At 42.1% G+C, this 19,541-nt stretch overlaps 1 protein-coding gene across 7 annotated transcripts in view; it reads left to right on the top strand.

The window, feature by feature from the left end:
* The window catches only part of arnt2 (aryl-hydrocarbon receptor nuclear translocator 2), a 402,719-nt gene that overhangs the window by 265,036 nt on the left and 118,142 nt on the right, over positions 1-19,541 (top strand). For all 7 annotated transcript variants that reach the window (XM_063065763.1, XM_063065762.1, XM_063065765.1 and 4 more), the window contains 2 exons: positions 6,033-6,108; positions 6,320-6,443. In XM_063065763.1, coding sequence (XP_062921833.1) covers positions 6,033-6,108; positions 6,320-6,443 — 200 coding nt within the window. The remainder of the gene's footprint in view (positions 1-6,032; positions 6,109-6,319; positions 6,444-19,541) is intronic.

Genomic DNA, 19,541 nt, shown 5'->3' with positions numbered 1-19,541 from the left:
GGTTGTGGAATCAGTTCAGAGTTGAGGTGAGTGAAGTTATCCACACTGGTTCAAGAGTCTGATGGTTGAAGGGTAATAACTGTTACTAAACTTGGTGGTGTGTGATTTAAGGCTCTTGTACCATCTTCCCAATGGCAGAAGCAAGAAGAGAGCATAGCCTGGATGGTGGGGGTTCTTGAGGATGGATGCTGCGTTCTTGTGGCAACGGATCTTCTAGATGTGCTCAGCAGTAGGGAAGGTTTTGCCTGTGATGGACTGGGCTTTTGTATGCTTTTCTGTCTTTGAACATTGATGTTTCCATACCAGGCTGTGTCGCAACCAGCCAGGATACCCTCCACTGTGCATCTGTGGGAGTCTGTGAAAGTCTTAGATAACATAGTGAATCTGCCTAAACTTCTAAGAACGTAAAGGCATTTTTGTGCCTTCTTTGTGATGGCATTTACATGCTGGTCCCAGGACAGATCCTCTGAATGAACTTAAAGTTACTGACCCTCTTCACCTTCAGCTTCTTCCTCCTGTCGTGAATAATTATCTTTTCAGTTTTTGTGATGTCGAGTAAGAGGTTGTTGTTGTGGCACAATCAACTAGTTTTTCAGTTGCCTTTCTATATGCTAATTTGTCACCATTTTAGATTCAACCAACAACAGTTGCATTGTCAGCAAACTTAATTATGGCATTGAAATTGTACTTAGCTACACAGTCATAAATATAAGGTGTGCAGAGCAGGGAGCTAAGCACACAGCCTTATGGTGTACCTGCACTGCTGGTGATTTTGGAGGAGATGATGTTGCCAATCCAAAATGACTGGGGTCTGCAAGTGAGGAAATAGAGAATGCAGTTGCACAAGGTGGTATCAATGCCTAGGTCTTGGAGCTTAGCGATTAGTTTTGAGGGGATGATAGTGTTGAATGCTGAGCTGTAGTCAATGAAGAGTATCCTGATGTATGTGCCTTCATTGTTCTGATGTTCCAGAGCTGAGTGGAGAGCCAATCAAATGGCATCTGCTGTTGACCTGTTGTGATGGTAGGCGAAGTGGAGCAGATCCAAGTTGCTTCTCAGGCAAGAGTTGATGTATTCCATGACCAACCTCTCAGAGCATTTTAATCACAGTGATTCTAAGTGCTCCTGGGTGATAGTCATTGAGGCAGATTACCGCGTTCTTCTTGGCACCGCTATGATGAAGCCTGCTTGAAGTAGGTGAGTATCTCAGAATGCCAAAGCAAGAGGTTGAATATGTCAGTAAACTCTCAAGCCAGTTGACTAGCACAGGGCTTCAGTACTCAGTCAGGTCGGTACATCAACAGGCTGTGGGAATTTGTAAAGGTGCTTCTATGTTCTGCCAGTAAGCAATCATAAAAGACATTGAGCTCATCTGGGAGCGAAATGTTCTTGTCACATATATCGCTTGTTTTGTTTTTCTTTTGTAGGAGGTGATGGCATTCAAGCCCTGCCTCAGCTATTGAGATCCTTCTATGATTTAAGTTTGGTCTGGAATTGCCAGTTCACGTGCGAGATGGCTTTCTGTAAGTCATACCTTGACCTCTTATACTTTCCTAGGCTGCCAGTCCTGAACGCCACCAATCTAGCCTTCAGCAGACTGGAGATCTCCTCGTTCATCCAGTGTTTCTGGTTGATGAAGGCTGAATGATTTTGTGAAAACACACTTGTCCACAAGTGTCTTTATAACATCTATGACAACCGCAGCATAGTCATTCAGTTCCTCCGATAATAACTTGAACGTAGCCCAGTGCACCAACTTGAAGCGATCTCGTAGCTGCTCCTCTACTTCCTGTGATCATCTTTTTGTTGTCCTTATCTCTGGTGCCTTGCTGCTTAGTCTCTGTCTATATGCAGGTAGGTGGAGGGCAGCCAGATGATCAGATTTCCAGAAATGTGGTCTAGGGACAGAAACAGTAGGCATTCTTAATGGTAGTGCAGCAGTGATGAAGTGTCTTGGGTCCTCAGGTACTGCAGATAATGTGCTGCAATCTTGAAATAACCTGCAAGGACTAAGTTGTTCAGCCTCTGAATGTGGTTGAGTTAGCTACAGAGTTGAACTCCAATCTAACAGCACAAGCTTGTACACTAATGGATGTTGCAGTTTTCCTACTGCACACGCCCATTGTTGGTGTTGCATATCCGGTACCCAGATTCCCAAATAACTGCCATTGCATCCTCTCATTAAATTTTCTAAAACTTTCACTGCTTCCTGTTATTGTTATTCTAGCTGTCAGCTTCCTACAGTTCCTTTTTCTGCACAATCCTTTCTTCACAGATCGGAGCTGAACCCCAGAGGGAAAACATGAATAGAGCAAAAGCCAGATGCAGAGTGATGAATGGGAGAAAGTGTCAGACAGAGGGGAACTGAAGTTTTGTTCTTCTACACTACATTCTTCAAATCAGTTCTGGGGATGTTGGATGTGAGTGGCAATGAGTGCAAATTGATCTACTTATTTGGTACTAGGATCATTGGCCTGAAATATTGACACTGATGGGCTCTCCTCAGATGCCTGATCTGCAGAACATCTCCTGCATTTTGTTTTTGCTTCAGATTTCTAGCATCTGCAGTGTTTGATTTGCACTGACTATAGACACAAGATGTAAGAAGACATTACAATATTATTTTGTGTTAATAAATAGTTATTATACAAAGGAGATAGAAATTTTAGGATTAATTTAACCTTGAGCAGGGAGCAGACAATAAGAAAATTAGAAAACTAGACAGCCAAATGGTTAATTAAAGTGGAGACACGGTTGATGATTGAATTTCAAATGTTAACATGGAATAAGACTGAAATTTCATGACATTTATATTACCTTATTTGCTGAAGTATTTTGTGATTCCAATTTTAATCCTAAAATCCATATTCACAGCAACCAATGCAAATGAAAAAACTCAAAAGACTCGACCAATAAGGAGGAAGACTTGTACTGCCACATTCAACAAATGCCATACTTAAAATAAAGCATGCATTTAAAATAGCCTTACAATATATTTAGAATTCTTTATTTAAATGGCAAATAAATAATTTTATCATATGATTTGAATATTTACTGATAATGTGAAATTTCATATGGAGACATATACTGACTTATTCTTTAATTGTCTGGCAATCTCCCATCACACTCTCGTGTCATAAACAGAGCAATGTGATAGAATCATAGGCCCTTCAGCCCACTGAGACCATGACGACCATGAAATAACCATTAACTTTAATCCTACACTAATCCCATTTTATTTTCTCCAAGTCCCATTATTTAGCCTAAAATTATATCCCTCAGCTACACATTATCCATTTAATCTACTAATCAAAACCTGGGTCACTGGAGCATTGAGGTAGTAACTCTACTAGCTATGTCACTGTCTGTCTTCACGCTGATGTTCGTTACCATTTGTAGCAGTTCCTGTAAATTAGGTTCCCAGGGTAAAACAATATATGATTTCCCTTGAATGGCCTGGTGTTTGTGTTTTAATTACTTATTGTTATAAATTTCCAGTGCTACTTAACAATAGTTAGCTATTCCCACAGAAAATAAGTGAGGATCAATATACACAAAAATGAAGATAAACATAATTAGCTTTTTGTACTGGAAATTGTGATGCTATAGGGTGCCCTCATGGCATCTGTTATGGTCACATACAGAGCCTCAAAGTAAGTACTCAGTTTGAAACAGTGTATAGAATCATTTGGTTTGGAAAAATATGTCAAAGGTGATGATAATGTTCTAGAATGATAAGGATAGGTATTAAGCCTCTCTCATGTTGGAGGTGGTCACTGAGACCAGAGAAGTTCCAGGTGATGTTTTTATGCATGAATGTACTTGCTGCATACATTTGAAAGTTACCTATATCTTGCTTCATGCAGACATGAACCGTGTAATTTTGAGAAGTGATGAATGGAAACGCACATTATGCAGTCACTGTCTACACCCTGATTTCTGACATTGTGATGGAAGAATAGTCTTTGATAAACACAAGATGTTCAGATGACAATTTAGTCACCAGGCCAGATTGTAAAGGTCAGGGTGACAGGGCCCAAGGCAAGGGCGGGTCAGTTCAGTTTGTCAATGAAACTAGATTAGGAAACTCTCTACGCAACCCATAATTAATCGAAGCTCATACTTTATTGTCTCTCCATAAACAACAATGTAAGTATGATGACCCCGGGCCAACAATTTAAACATAAATTCTACTGTTCCTTCTCTACCAATACTCACTCGGACAACTTGTCCAATTTATAACACCGAAATAGGGGATCCCTGTTGGCCTTCCTTCCTACTCCCAGCCCCTGGCATTGGGGTTCTTCCTCGCGATGGTGATTCTCCGGATTTATCACTGATAGTGCAATTGAAGTAACCATTTTTATATCAATTTCTTATTAATTCAAATGTGCAATCCAGTGTCATTAGCTGGAGGTCATGTATCTGACCTTTACCACCTTTTAATGGCTCTGCTTCAGGCCAGCATCCATTCATGCCCTCTTCTCAGCAAGTGACAATTGGTAATTCATGGCTCTTTATTCTCAATCTGCAACGAGCTCAAATCACTCCAGGTAGGCACCAACCCCAACATTTACAGATCTGCATGTTATATCCAACCAAAGAGCATCTCTCAAATAATTTCTTTTTTGGAAATTATCTCTAGTCCCACAGATTACCTGAAGCATCATTGTGTCTTCTTTAAAACACTGAAAGCAAAGCAACTTCATCTCACAAAATGGGAGACATAAAACAGTTACACAAAATGGCAGCTTCCACCTCCAAACACATAGCAAGATAAAGACAATTCCATTGTCCTTGACCCATTCGAGTTTGACATTTTCTTCTATATTTCAAATCCGCCACGGCCAACAGGACAGACTCCCTGTGAACTTCAGTTCAGAACTATTATTGTTTGCATGATTTTGTTTCTCCCTGAACATTGGGCGTTCAACGATCTACTTTATTTTATGGGTTCTTTTGGGCTTCTTTGTTTTGTGGCTGCCATTTAGGGGACATATCTCAAGGTTGTATAATGTATACATACTTTAATAATAAATGTACTTTGAACTTTGAGATGCTGCAGATGCTGGAAATCCAAATCAACACAGAGAAAATATTGGAGGAACTCAGCAGTTCGGGCAGCATCTATGACAATGAATCAACAGTTGACATTTTGGGCTGAGAACCTTCTTCAGAGCTGGAAAGGAAAGGGAAGACTCCAGAATTTTTTAAAAAATGTGGTAGGAGGGAAAGGAAGACAAGTTAGAAGATGGTGGATAAAACCAGGTGGATGGGCAAGATAAAGGGCTGGAGAAGAAGAAATCTGCTAGAAAAGGAGAGTAGTCTATAGGAGAAAGGGAAAAAGTAAGGGCAGCAGGGGAAGGTGATGAGAAGAAGTAAGTGGCCAGAGTGGGAATTAAAAGAAAGAGGTAAGGAGGAGGGGAAAATATTACTGGGAGAAATCGATGTTCATGCCATCAGGTTGGAGGCTACCTAGGCAGAATATGAGATGTTACTCCTCCACCCTGAGAGTGGTCTCATCATGGTAGACAAGGAGGCTTTGGACTAACATGTCAGAACAAGAATGGAGATAGGAATTACAATATTTGGCCACCAGAAAAGTCCGATTTTGGCAGTTATAGCGGAGGTGCCCAAATGTCTTTGATAACGTTGCTAAAGAAGTTTGGGCTAAGGCCACTCCTGAAGAGCTCTTCTTGGAGCTGCAGTTATTAATCTCCAACAATCTGCAGCCACATTTCTTCAATAAAAATTCTGGACAGGCTGACCACATCCTATAATATGAATGGTTAAATTTAAAAACAAAGAAAATGTTGAAAAATAAACCTGGAGTTTCATATTTTAATACTGTGTAATTATTGTTGCAGCTGTTGCTGGAAGAATCTATAATCATTTAGGAGTTACATTTTGGCTAAATGTAATGATAGTTTCTGCAGTTTAATCAGCTGAGAACCCAGCTCTGCCTTCTCAAGCATCATTTACTTCAATAAGTGCTGCCATGTTTTTGTTTTCCTACATGTTCTATGTTATAGGCAACTTCAGCAACAACAACAAGCTGAGCTGGAAGTTGGTCCAAGGGAAGGTCTACCTTCCTACGATCCTTCACAGGTAAGGTGCACAAAAATATTGCATTTTGATAAGCAATGCTTTAGAGCTAAATTTCTGGCTCTAGTTGATCATTATTTATTCTAAGGTTGCAGGATAGATACTATCATCAAAAAAATAACAAAAAGACAATATATCTTTTGGTTAAATCATAGCCTGTATTTTGGAAAGAACTGATGATATAATAGATCTCATATCACCTTTTATTTTAAAGGTCCCTGTGTCATCTGTGTCTGCTGGTGTCCAAGAGCATGGGAAATCAATGGACAAAACAGACCCATTATTTTCACAAGACAGAGACCCCAGGTTCAGTGATATCTACACTGGTATTTCACCTGGTGAGTTCCCTTTGGATCTTTGTATCAATATAAATTCATAACTTAAAATGAGATCAAATTCAGTCTTGTTAAAATATTTAAGAACGTATTTCCTTCCTACTTTCCTTCCTTCCTAGCAATTCTCAGCTTGATTTTATTTTTCATAAATTGAGCAAATATGTGTAAAGTATGTAAGAGTAGATTCCAACAATACAGCTTTAAAGCTAAAATATCTGTTTTAAAGGTAAGAACTCCATACTTATAAGAACAGCTGGTGCAAATTGCAGCTTTAAATATTCATTGACTTTCATTTCTCAGACCTGTGTCTTTGATATTACATTCTAACTGCACCAGTGAATTCTATTTCTACCTTCAAATAAAGTAAATTACAGTCAAAGACGGTATTGAGTCTAGCCCTGCCCTTTGTGTTTCTTGTTACTTAGCAAGAGTTGCCTTTCAGTGCGAGGCCTCAGAAATCATCCAGTACAATTCCATAGCTGCTTCGGAAATCATGGGAGAACAGCTCCAGACTCTTAGCTCTTATGTTGTCTATATTTTTGTGCTTTATTCTGTACTTACTACTTAACATTTTGAACAAACAGCTTAATGACTACTTCTGAAGACATAGATGATATAAGAACCACAGTCTCAATTTGCTGCTTTTAGAATGACTCTCTAGAATTCTCTATCTGAGAACACTGTGTAGGTCGAGTTATTTAGTAGATGTAGGGTGGAGAATGACCGAACTTTGAATTACCTGGGGCTGAGTAGTCTAGAGAGAGAGAGAGTAGGAAAATGATGTTGAAGCCAAGTTTGGATCAACCATTATCTTTCTGAATGGGGGAGCAGACCTGTCAGTTATACCTGCTTCTGGATCTTGTGTCACGAAGGCTTCCAGGACGCCAAATACTGAGTTAGGAGGTTCTTCAAATCTCTATGGAAGGAGTGTTTGTTCAGTCATTTATATGTATTACCTCCCCATAATTTCATCATGGTGAGTGATTGGTGGTACGAATTTGTTCAGAGCTGGTATGGATGTCATGGTTCCAGTGATAGTACTGATTGTGGGTTTAAACAGGCTCTGGAATGAGTGCTAGCAGCTCAGACTGGCACACTCCATGACTCTTGAGAATAAAAGTGCTGCAGTACTGTGTTCACGCAGCAATCCAATCCACTGTGGCTAGTTTTCACACCATGTTTGCCTGACTCTTTGTTATTCTCATCATTTTTTAAGCAATGGTTATGAAACATTAAGTCATTTGTATGCCAGACCTTGGTAGGACAGAGTTAATTTTTTTTCTGAAAATATGGGATTTTAATGAACAGGTGTTATATTGGTTGTTGGGGTGATCATCAGATTTCATTGCAGCTTCCATTTGCAGGAATACATGACTTCTACCCATCCGAAGGCCTTTCCTGTGCAGTTAGAGCATTGATTAATTCCCACGAAGTAACAGCAATTGTGTCAGTGACATAAACATCTGAGAATTAGAGAGAGAGCAATACCCTGTAGGAAGACTTCATTTGGGATTCTTCATCTGCTTTCTGTCTCGGAGGTCAGCTGGGATCCATCAGCTCTCCAGAGATATCCATGATATAGAGTGTCCTGGGACCTGGCAGAATCCACTACAACTTTAGTTTCAGGTCAGGATTCCAACAGAATGGTATGCAGTGGAAAGGGCAACGAAGGTTGACTGCAAGGAAGTATTGGTCTTAAGGTTGTTCTGGGAGTCAGTCTCATTGTCTGAGCTGAGGCAAGCATTTGGCCACCGAGGCATAAAATGGCATAAACCCATTTGCTTCCAGAGGATGGAGTCGTCATAACTGGAACAATCCTTAGAGTAGTTCATAGTTGTACAAAGCAATGATTTGAATTTGTAATTCCTAAAGTGGCTGGCTCATTTCCTATTACAGCAGAGATGTAACATTGCTTCATGGCAGATTCAAGGGACTTGGCAGTCACTACCAAATTTGAATATAAGCAAAGAAATTACTGATGTGTCATTAAACTGAGAGGGCCTGGATGGAATCCATCTTTCACTGCGTCCTTCTCTCTTTTTCATACATTCAGATCAACACCAAGTTTCTCAGTGGATTAACTGTCTGATCATGTATGTATGGAAATTTACTTTGAACTGGGAATGGAATAACATCTGTCAAGCGGTAAAAAATAACAGCCTGCTCATATGGTCCAAATGTTAACTGGCAAACCATTCCAGGACATCCTGCAACTCATGTCAACATAACCCCAGCCAAACACCCAATGGCTTCCCTTTCACTGGATCAAAAGACATGCACAAAGATTGGTGGAGTTGTGGACAGTGGAAAGGATAGTCTTAAGCTGCAGAGTGATAGTGCTGTGTTGGTGAAATGGGCTGACAAATAGCAGGTGGAGTTAAATCTAGTACGTATAAGAGGTTGCATTTTGTGAGTACTAATGAGGATAGGACATCCTCCTTGAAAATAACCTTTCCATGCAAGTACCAAGGTCCTTGAATTTGGCAGTGCAGGTGGATAATATATTTAATGAAGCATGTGAGATGCTGGTCAGCATTAGTCAGGACAAATAACACAAGAGCAGGCAGCTTATGTTCCAATTTTATAAAACCTTGGTCAGACCTCGGCTGCAATATTGTGTGCAGTTTAGATCACTAAGGTATTGGAAGCTGTATAGTGCTGGAGAGAATACTGCGGGGACTCATCAGGATGTTGTCTGGAATGGAGCAGTTCTATTATGAGAAGAGACCAGAGAAGCTAGGTTTGTTCTCCCTAAGCAAATGTTCTTTAGAGGAGACAAGATCAATGCATTTAAAATTATCAGGGGTATTGACAGGATAGATTGCAGGAAACACTTCCCTTATCAGGGGTGAATAAAAGTAGAAGACACAGGTTTTTAGGGTAAGGATTAAGAGATTTAGAGTGGTATAAGAAGGACCTTTTTCACATGGTAAGTAGCTGGAATATGCCACTAGCAGGACTTTCTGCACATGAATATCTGGAATACTGCTGGCACGGGGCAGCATGGTAGTGTAACACAATCACAGCACCAGCGATCACCAATTGGGGTTCAATTGCTGCCGCTCTCTGTAAGGAGTTTGCACGTTTTCCCTGTGACCCCATGGGTTTCCTCTTTGTGCTCTGGCTTCCTCCCACATTCTAAAGATGTACAGGTTCAGGTCATTAAGTTGTGGGCACGCTATGTTGGCTCTGGAAGCATGGTGACACTTTCAGGCTGTTCCTAGCATATCTTCAGCTGTGTTGGTTGTTAAAACGAGCAACGTATTTCACTGTGTGTTTCAATGTTTTCGATGTACATGGAGCATATAAGGCTAATCTTAAATCATTAAACAGAGTTGCTGACAACATTGAAGAGATGTCTGGATGAGCACTTGAGATGCCGAGACATTGAAGTTTTCACTTGTTGTCATGGACGTGCAAGGCTGAATGGCCTGTTTCCATGATCTATGACTCCCTAACCATATTATTAATTTAATAATTGAAGTGTAAGTTCATTAAGTACTTAATGCAGAATAGTAGAAGAGTATACTGGTAAAGTAAGAAGAAAGTAAGGTCATGTGGTGCTTAAATACCAAAATTAATCATTCTGTAAATGTTACTAAAATTATTGCTATCCGGGTTGAACTCCATCTGCCATTCTCAGGCCAACTCTGTATCCTGTTTATTTCCCATTGTAACCTATGACAACATTCTGTACTATGATCTATGATTATAAAATTATAAAATTATTGCTATCATTTTGGTAAAAAGCACTAGTCTACCATATTTTACTCAGTCACCAAAATTTAAGTAAAAATTTTAAATTAATTTGCATATAACATAACTATGTATACACACTGAATTTTACTCTATTATATTCTGCCTTCAGAGCAAGTTTTATATTGTCCCAGCCACTGGGAACATATAGGGTAGTTGTGGACAATAACAGCATTTTTGTTAAGTTAACTGATTTAGTATCCAAAGACCTGAATTATTGATCTGGAGACAAGAGTTCGATACCTGTCAAGATATCTGAGTAACTTAAGTTAATAAATAAAGTATGATAGTAGCAGCAATGATATCCATGAATCTACACTACACATCTCTAGATACTGGATGTGGCAGGGTACAGAGTTGCTGAGGAGGAGCATATACTGCCTGGAGACTGATGACCACTGATGTTCCACAGAGAATCTGTTCTAAGACCCCTGTTCTTTGTGATTTTTATAAATAACTTGCATGAGGAAGCGAGGGGTGTGTTAAAAAGTTTGCAAATGACGTGAAGGATGGTGGTGTTGTGGGTAGTACAGAATGTTGTCATAGGTTACAATAGGAAATAAACAGGATACAGAGCTGGCCTGAGAATGGCAGATGGAGTTCAACCCGGAAAAGTGTGAGGTTGAACTAGAAGGCAGAATACAGGGTTTTGGAAGGTTGAACAGAAGGCAGAATACAGAGTGTATGGCAGGATTCTTAGTGTGGGGGAACAGAGGGATCTTGGGGTTCACATTCATTAATCCTTCAAAGTTGCAGTGCAGGTTGATGAGCTGGTTAAGAAAACCTATGGTCTTTTGGCTTCAATAGTTGGGAGGGGGTGTGGTATAGGGTGCTGAATTCAAGAGCTGCAAGGTATTATTGCAGTTCTATAAAACTCTTAGTTAGACCACACTAGAGTATCCAAGTGTGGTCTATTGTGTTCATTTTTGGTTGCCTTATTAGAAGGATGTGGAAGCATTAGAGAGGGTTCAGAGGAGATGTACCAGGACGTTGCCAAGATTAGAAAGCAAGTCTTATTGGATAGGTTGAGAAAGCTAGGGCTTTTCTCTGTGGTGCAAAGGGGGCTGAGGAGTAACTTGAAGAGGTGTATAAGATGATAAGAAGCAAAGATAGAGTGGACAGCCAGAGCCATTTGCCCCAGGGTACAAGTGGCTAATGCAGAAGGGCATAACTTTAAAGTGATTAGTGGAAAGTATAGGGAGGATATCAGAGGTTTTTTTTACACAGGGAGTGATAGATGCCTGGAGTGTGCTGCTAGGGGTGGTGGTAGAGACAGATAAATTAGGGACATTTAAGAGACTCTTAGATAGGTACATGGTTGAAAGAAAAATGGAGGGCTATGTGGGGAGGAAGAATTAGTTTGAGCTTGGAGTAGATTAAAGGTTCAGCATAACACTGTTGGCCGAAAGGCCTGTACCGTGCTGCACATTTACTGCTAAAAGTCTAAGTGCAAAATGTATCCTAGCTGTGTGGATAAGTCATTTTCATTTCTTTTGACATTTAGAAATCAAAGCAAAAATGTTTTTTGTTGGGAATGAATTGGGAATTCTACTAGAAAGATTGAATCCAAATGATAAACCTCATAAAAGTAATTTTAGGTTTTTACAATTTCTGCTAACTGGTTGCCACATTACTCAATGCAAACTCATCCTCCCAAAGTCGTATTAATTCTAAACTTCTTTCTCTTAACAATATAATGAGTTTTTTTTTGCACAGGTTTAAGAAGGTATCAAAATAATACTTAAATTATATGATCCAATATACTGAGCTCCTTTCCTCACTAGAAAGCTGTATCCTGTCCTTGTTCTACATAAGTCCTCCAAATTCTTACAACTCAGTATATATGTTATATATAATCAATGGCCACTGTATTTGTTACACGTGTATACCTGCTTGTTAATATAAATATCTAATTAGCTAATCATATGGTAGCAGCTCAATGCATAAGAACATGCAGTGTGGTCAAGAGGTTCAGTTGCTTTTCTGATTACACATCAGAATGCGGTAGAAAAATGATCTAAGTGACTTTGACTGTGGAATGATTGTTGGTGCCAGATGGGATGGTTTGAGTATCTCAGAAACTGCTGATCTCCTGAGATTTTCATGCACAACAGTCTCTAGAGTTTATAGAGAATGGTGCAAAAAACAAAAAAAAAATTCTGTGAGTGGCAGTATTGTGTGTGAAAATGCCTTGTTAATAAGAGAAATCAGAGGAGAAAGGCCAGACTGGTTCAAGCTGACAGGAAGGCAAAAGTAACTCACATAACAGCAGTGTGCAGAAGAGCATCTCTAAATGCACAACATGTCGAGTGGATGGGCTGTAGCTGCATGATCCTACCAGTACCTGAAATGATGTACCTAATAAAGTGGCCACTCTGTGTACATGACTTTTCAGTGTTTAACATGCCTTGATCTCCCCCAGTGCTTCTAGACCTTGAATGCCTTTTCTGACTTTATCTAAACACTTATTCTGACTCATGAGATTGACACTAATTCTCTTTGAACTTCTGAACAGTTCTTATACTGTAGTATACCTCCAAATAATACTCGATCGGAGAGTGATCCACGTAGCCATGGCATGGGGTAGTTGCTACTGTGCTGTCTCTAGGATTCCATTATTAATTGCTTTGTTAAGTTTAATTTCAAGTTTATTGTCAATTAACAGTACACATGTATACCACCAAATAAGACATGGTCCTCTACACCAAGGTGCACAATACAGTACATATAACTCACACACGTAAAGTAATATTTCGACAATAAAATTAAATGAATAAGGTTCATATATGACACAAGGCAAAAAGTAAACAGTATAACATTACTGGTGCTTCATACAATGAGATCTGGGTAGTGGTACGGAGTTCAGTAGACCTACAGCCTGCGGGATGAAGCTGTTTCCCACCCTAACCATTCTTATCCTAACGCTATGGTATCTCCTGATGGTAGGGAGTCAGGGAGGTTGCTGGATGGATGGGAGGGATCATTGACAGTGCTAAGGGCCCTGTGTACACAGCACTCCTGATAAAAAGATCTCTAACTTCCACAGAACAATACCATAAAAATAATCAAAGATGTTGAAGGGTGAGTGAATGGAGCTAATAATCCACTTAATTAGAAGTTGCAAAGTAAAGATGATTAGAACATATTGATATTAATGGTGCATTTTAATAAATATGGGAATTATTTAGTTTTGATTACTTGATAAAAGTAAAAACACGCAACGTCAGATGTGAAGAAAACTGCTGCCATTGCAGTGAGAGTCAGATGTACCTTACAGGGTGAAAGTTGTGAATTCAAGTCGTGGTCCACCTGAACTGGCAGCTCACACCACCTGCCATCTCAATGTTTCATTCTCCCGCGACACTTCAGACGACGACATTAATGACAAACCGGGTCGTCCCCAAAGGTGTACGTCTTCTAGGCTGCACCTGGAGATATCAAAACGCCAGGCCTCAGGGTGAGTCCAACAACCCACCACTCACAGAGAACTGTAGTTTGAGCTACAGCTGCAGATCACAGACTACGACAGGACCCCAACCACCTTGAAAAGAAAAGAAAAGCGTAAAAGAAGATTAAGCTGTTTTGCAGATGAACTGGAAGAAGTAGACTACATCTGCAAAAACTTTTGGCGCCATCTTTTCATGCTGTATTTCTGAAATAAAAACAGAAAATGCTGAAAATACTCATCAAGTCAGGCAACATCTGTGGAGAAAGAAACAGTTAACCTTTCAGGTCAAACACTGTTCATCAAAATGCTGCTCTTGACAACGATATGAAGTGTCATTGGAAAGTATGTTATTTATTGCCCTTGAAGGTAGCATTCATCAACTTAATGAACCTCTGCAGATTGTGTAAGAGCACCCTTCCCACTGCTGTTCAGTGCAATAGCTGAATATTACCCCAATGGTGAAGAAAGTACAGGATTCACACCAGCAGGTTCAGGAACAGTTATTACCCCTCAACCATCAGGCTCTTAAATCGGAGGGGATAACTTCACTCAACTACATTTGTCCCATCACTGAATTATTCCCACAACCTTGTGGACTTAGTTTCATCTCATGTTTTTGTTATTTATTTGTTTATTTATTTATTATTATTATTTCTTTTTTCACTTTCTTTTTGTATTTGCCCAGTCTGTTGTCTTTTGTAGGCTGGTTGTCTGCCCTGTTAGTGTAGTCTTTCATTGATTCTATTATGGTTATTGGGTTTATTGAGTATGCCCACAAGAAAGCAAATTTCAGTGTGTATATGGTGCACATATGTACTTTGATAATAAATTTACTTGAACTTTGACATATCTCCAAGTCAGATGATGGATGTGTAGCCCCCCCCCCACCCCCACCGCCGGCCACCCTCAGGGTCGCTCGGCTCACTGTCGTCTAGGGAAACAGCCTCGGCCCCGCCTAACTGGGTAATTCGTTTGTGTGGATGCTGTGTGATGTACCCCACCCCACCCAAATAACAGACAATACACCAGATACGATTAAATGATTTACAGTTTATAGATATTACTGGAACTATATAATTAAGAGAGAATAAAATATAAAAGGAAAATTAAAGGCGCCACACTTATCAAAGTTCAATCTCTCGTGCACAAAACAGTTGGAGCTCAAGGACCTTCTTCACCCTGCGACCCCTCGGACCACCTCGACCGGCTGCCTGGGACCAACAACGGTGGTCGACCAGACGCTCCACAGGAGTCCGCCTCCGTGTCCTCGCCGAGCGCCCTCCTTGGAGTCCGACCCCGTTAGCGGACATCACAGCACCTCGTCCATCCTCTGTCTCGCTCTCCCGCCTTCTGCCCCAAAACCCCGCGCATACAGTATCTTCAAATACACCAAAACATAACAACTATTCCAATTGGTTAATAACATATTTCTTATCACACTCTAAACCAAGACAAGCTGCTAGCGCAAACTTTCTCAGTGTTTAACACAACAAAGCCGCATTCCCCAGATTAACATAACAAAGACGCCATTTTAAGTAGTCTCCGCAGTAACATAGAAGTCGAAACCCCCTTACACTCTCCCCCCACCAAATAAAGTCATGTCCTTATGACTTCTAAATAACTCGCCAACTAATCCTGCAGACACACAACACACCCATACACAGATACACACAGTGACAGTGTTCCCCAAACAGTGGACCTTACTCCCGTCCCATGGGCGCTACATAAGCCAACCTATCTGGGAGCTTCTTAACCCTCTGAGACCTCCGTACCCCCTCATCTAAACCCAAAAGGCTCAGACACTACTAGGGATACCTCGGGCCTTCTTTCCAACTCCTCTCTCACTCAGGCCACCACTACAGCTTGGAGCCCCCTGTCCCATGTCTGGGGCCCCACCTCTCCTCCTTCCTGGTCCTGCTGTAACTCAGACTGCCCACAGCTAGCCCTCCCCACTACACCTGACTCAGTGGGAGAAGGGCCAAAGGTCTCTTCCTCAATCACGGGGAAGTTAGCGAAAGGCAGCATGTACCACATGTGCAGCACATCATCCTTCGAATCCGTATCCTTCCTCATTCCTTCGATTGGTAGCTGCTGTTTAAGTTTCTCCAAACTGAAACATTTAGCCGGGGCTACCCCTTCAGCCTCCTGCAGTCGATACGTCAGCTTCTTCGGGGACTCCTTCAACTCTCGCCACAGCCTCAGCAGTTCTGACTCAGGGTTCCTGGCCATCTCAGTCTGGGACGCAGTTACCTCACCAGCTTCTTCCACCCTGACCTAAAAAGCAGCAGTTAAAGAATGTTCAGCGTCCGGTTGTTTCTTCCTGAGGACATCTTCCAGGTCAACCTTCAGTTTTTCCACTTCATTTAAACTCGCGATAGTCACCTTCAGGTTCCTTTCAAGCGTCCGCCTCCTTTTTCTGAGATCTGTCCTCCATTTCTTCACTTCCTTGAGAGGGTAGTCAAACTCCCCTCCCTGGGCTCTCGGTTTTCTGTTGATCTTAGTCAGAACACTTCCTTGATCTTCCCCAACTTGTAAGTCTTCCAATCTGTTCTGAATGGACGTCGTGAGTTTCTGCTGATCCCTTCGAAGGTGGGTCATTGTTTCTTCTCGCTGGATTAATTCATCAGTACATGACCGCAGTGTGGTGCAAATCCCCTCTCTTCCCTGTGTCTCATTTAGATTGACAACCTGGGTTTCCATCCCCTGGTCCACCACCGTCTGTCCCAACACCAGGAAGTTCAACTGGTATATCGGGTCATTTTTCTCACATTGCACCAAACTCCTCCGGCCAAAAACTCCTCCACATTTGACACTTCACTTCGGTTGCCCCGGCTCAGCCACTCGCCTCGCCTCGCCTCGCCTCATTGTCCCCCCAGGCGAATCCAAGCTCTAGGCGGTCATCCACGTACGTCAAAACTCCACACACCTTCACTTCCCCCATGGTCTTCCTCATGCCCCGCGGGAAGGATGCAGGGGCTCCAGATATGCCCTTGGGCATCTTTTCGGATCGTAAGAATCCTAGGGAACTAGTAACGGCCATCTTCGGCTCAACAGCCGCACTCCTCAGGATCTGGCAACATCCACCCCTCAGATGTAGCACATTAAACCACATCGCATCATCCCCACACACGCTGCCTTCATCTTCCACGCCGCCAGGGTCCAGTTGCTGCGACCTCTCTCTCACTGAGGCGTCTTCAGCGGTCAACTCCCCTCCCTCGTAGTAGTTTGGAGCATCTACTAAGAGGGTCCCACCCTCAGCTACTTTCCCCAAGCCGTACCACCGCTGGGTCTCATTTAAATTCAGTACTGGCTCAAGGCTGCTACACACGGCCTCAGAAGCAACTCGACACGCTGGGTGCCCAGAAAATGCCTCCATGACTTCCAGGGTCATTAACCAATTATCGTCTTCTGGATAACTACTGCCACTAGTACCCAAAGTCTCCGGTGCCCTTGCAGTTGTCAAGGATAAATGCTTCAGACGCTGGTTGTAAAACGAACTGTACAACAACTTGACCTGTGCCCCGGGGTCGAGGATAGCTTTAGCATCGCTTCCCTCTATCCATAGCGACACCCTGGGACGTGGCCCCTCTAAGCCTTCAGGAATAGGGTCTTTTCCTTTCAGAAGTTCATCGGTACATTGCTGGGAACGTGCTTCCCCAGGGACCCCACGCTGTTCCCCCCACTGGGCCTCCACTAAGTTTCTCGATCCCTCTCTGATCAGCTGAACAACTGAAGGAGAGGCTGATCCCCTGAAATGATCCCCCTGGCACTGCAAGCAATTTAGCTGCCCTCCTAGCCAGAGAAGACACACTGAAAACTTTCCCCCCTCTTTCAAATAACTGACAGCTGTCACTATGGTGTAAGTGAACCTGACAGCTCTAACACCGTCACCAGCCCGCCTACTCAAACTTTCAAGCAATCCCTGTCGCTCTCCCTCAACCGAGCACTGCCACTCATCTAACAACTGAGAGGTCCGCTCCGCCCACGTCTCGCACGTCTCCGCCCCTCTTGGGGTGGACACTGTCCCAAACGCCAGGCGGAGGCTGCCAGAGCTAGAACATTTATTCACAGACCCTACCTCCAAATCAGACCACTCTTTCCTCTCTCTCCCAACCACATGGACAGCCCCGAGTGCCACCTCCAACTCGTCAATGCCAGCCCGAACTCAAACAAAGACCGCACCCACAACACATACAGCAATCACCAGCAAATAACCCACAGAGACACACATTACAGATTTAAACAGGGCACCCACACAGCATACCAGTAGATCTAATCTTGGACGAGCCCCCACAATGTAGCCCCCCCTTGGCCACCCTCAGGGTCGCTCGGCTCGCTGTCGTCTAGGGAAACAGCCTCGGCCCCACCAAACTGGGTAATTTGTTTGTGGGAATGCTGTGTGATGTACCCCACCCCGCCCAAATAACAGACAATACACCAGATACGATTAAGTGATTTACAGTTTATAGATATTACTGGAACTATATAATTAAGAGAGAATAAAATATAAAAGGAAAATAAAAGGCGCCACACTTATCAAAGTTCAATCTCTCGTGCACAAAACAGTTGGAGCTCGAGGACCTTCTTCACCCTGCGACCCCTCGGACCACCTTGACCGGCCACCTGGGACCAACATTGGTGGTCGACCAGACGCTCCACAGGAGTCCGTCTCCGTCTCCTCGCTGAACGCCCTCCTCGGGGTCCGACCCCGTTAGCGGACATCACAGCACCTCGTCCATCCTCTGTCTCGCTCTCCTGCCTCCTGCCCCAAAACCCCGCGCATACAGTATCTTCAAATACACCAAAACGTAACAACTATTCCAATTGGTTAATAACATATTTCTTATCACACTCTAAACCAAAACAAACTGCTAGCGCAAACTTTCTCAACATTTAACACAACAAAGCCGCATTCCCCAGATTAACATAACAAAGACGCCATTTTAAGTAGCCTCCGCAGTAACATGGAAGTCGAAACCCCCTTACAGATGTGTGATGGAAGATGGTGATGCAGCAGCTGTCCTCTTACCGGAGGTAAAGGTTTAAATAAAAATGGTAATGCTGGATGTTTCTAATGTTTCTTTGTTAGTGGAAGCATTGAAAAAATCCACTTTTCTTCCCTATGTTATATTTTAGCTTAGCCTATATTCTCTGGCCTCTTCGCTGACTCGCCTACCAATGGAGATTATTTCATATCATTATGAGAGGTGAATAAATAATAAATACTTTTATGAAATATCTCAATTTTCTCTGATAGAAGAAGTAAAAACGGACCTTTTTTCCCCTCTCCAGCTAACAAAGTTCGTTAAATAAACTATTAATCAAATATCTTTTATATATCCTAGGAAAATACAGATTGCTCATTAATTGAAACCAATTGGATTTGTTAGTATACTAGGCCTTATTGCTGGAGGAGTGTTTTGTGTAAGTACAGTTTCAGTTTAGTTCAGTAGGATGCAAAGTTCTGGTACGATGGTACATATGTCTTTTCACAGGTGATCATGACTAATGCCATAAGATGGACCTATAGGAGCGGAATTAGGTCTTTCAGCCCATCAACTTTGCCTTGCCATTCAATTGTGGTTGATTTTTATTAACCCCATTCTCTCCGTAACCCTTAATCCCCCTACCAATCAAGAACCTAACAATCTTTGCCTTAAGTTCACCCATGGACATGGCAACAAGTTCCACAGGTTCACCACCCTCAGGCTGAAGAAATTTCTTCTCATCCTGGTTCTAAAGGAAAGTCCCTTTACTCTGAGGCTATGTCCTTAGATCCTAGACTCTTCCTGTTAAGGAAGCATTCTCTCCACACCCACTCTGTCTAGGATTTTTAGTATCCAATAGGTTTCAGTGAGCTATCTTCTCATCCTTCTGAACTTTATTGAATACAGGCC

The sequence above is a fragment of the Mobula hypostoma genome, chromosome 13, assembly GCF_963921235.1.
Source record: "Mobula hypostoma chromosome 13, sMobHyp1.1, whole genome shotgun sequence".
Classification (NCBI taxonomy): domain Eukaryota; kingdom Metazoa; phylum Chordata; class Chondrichthyes; order Myliobatiformes; family Myliobatidae; genus Mobula; species Mobula hypostoma.
This window is presented reverse-complemented; position numbering and strand designations above follow the sequence as displayed.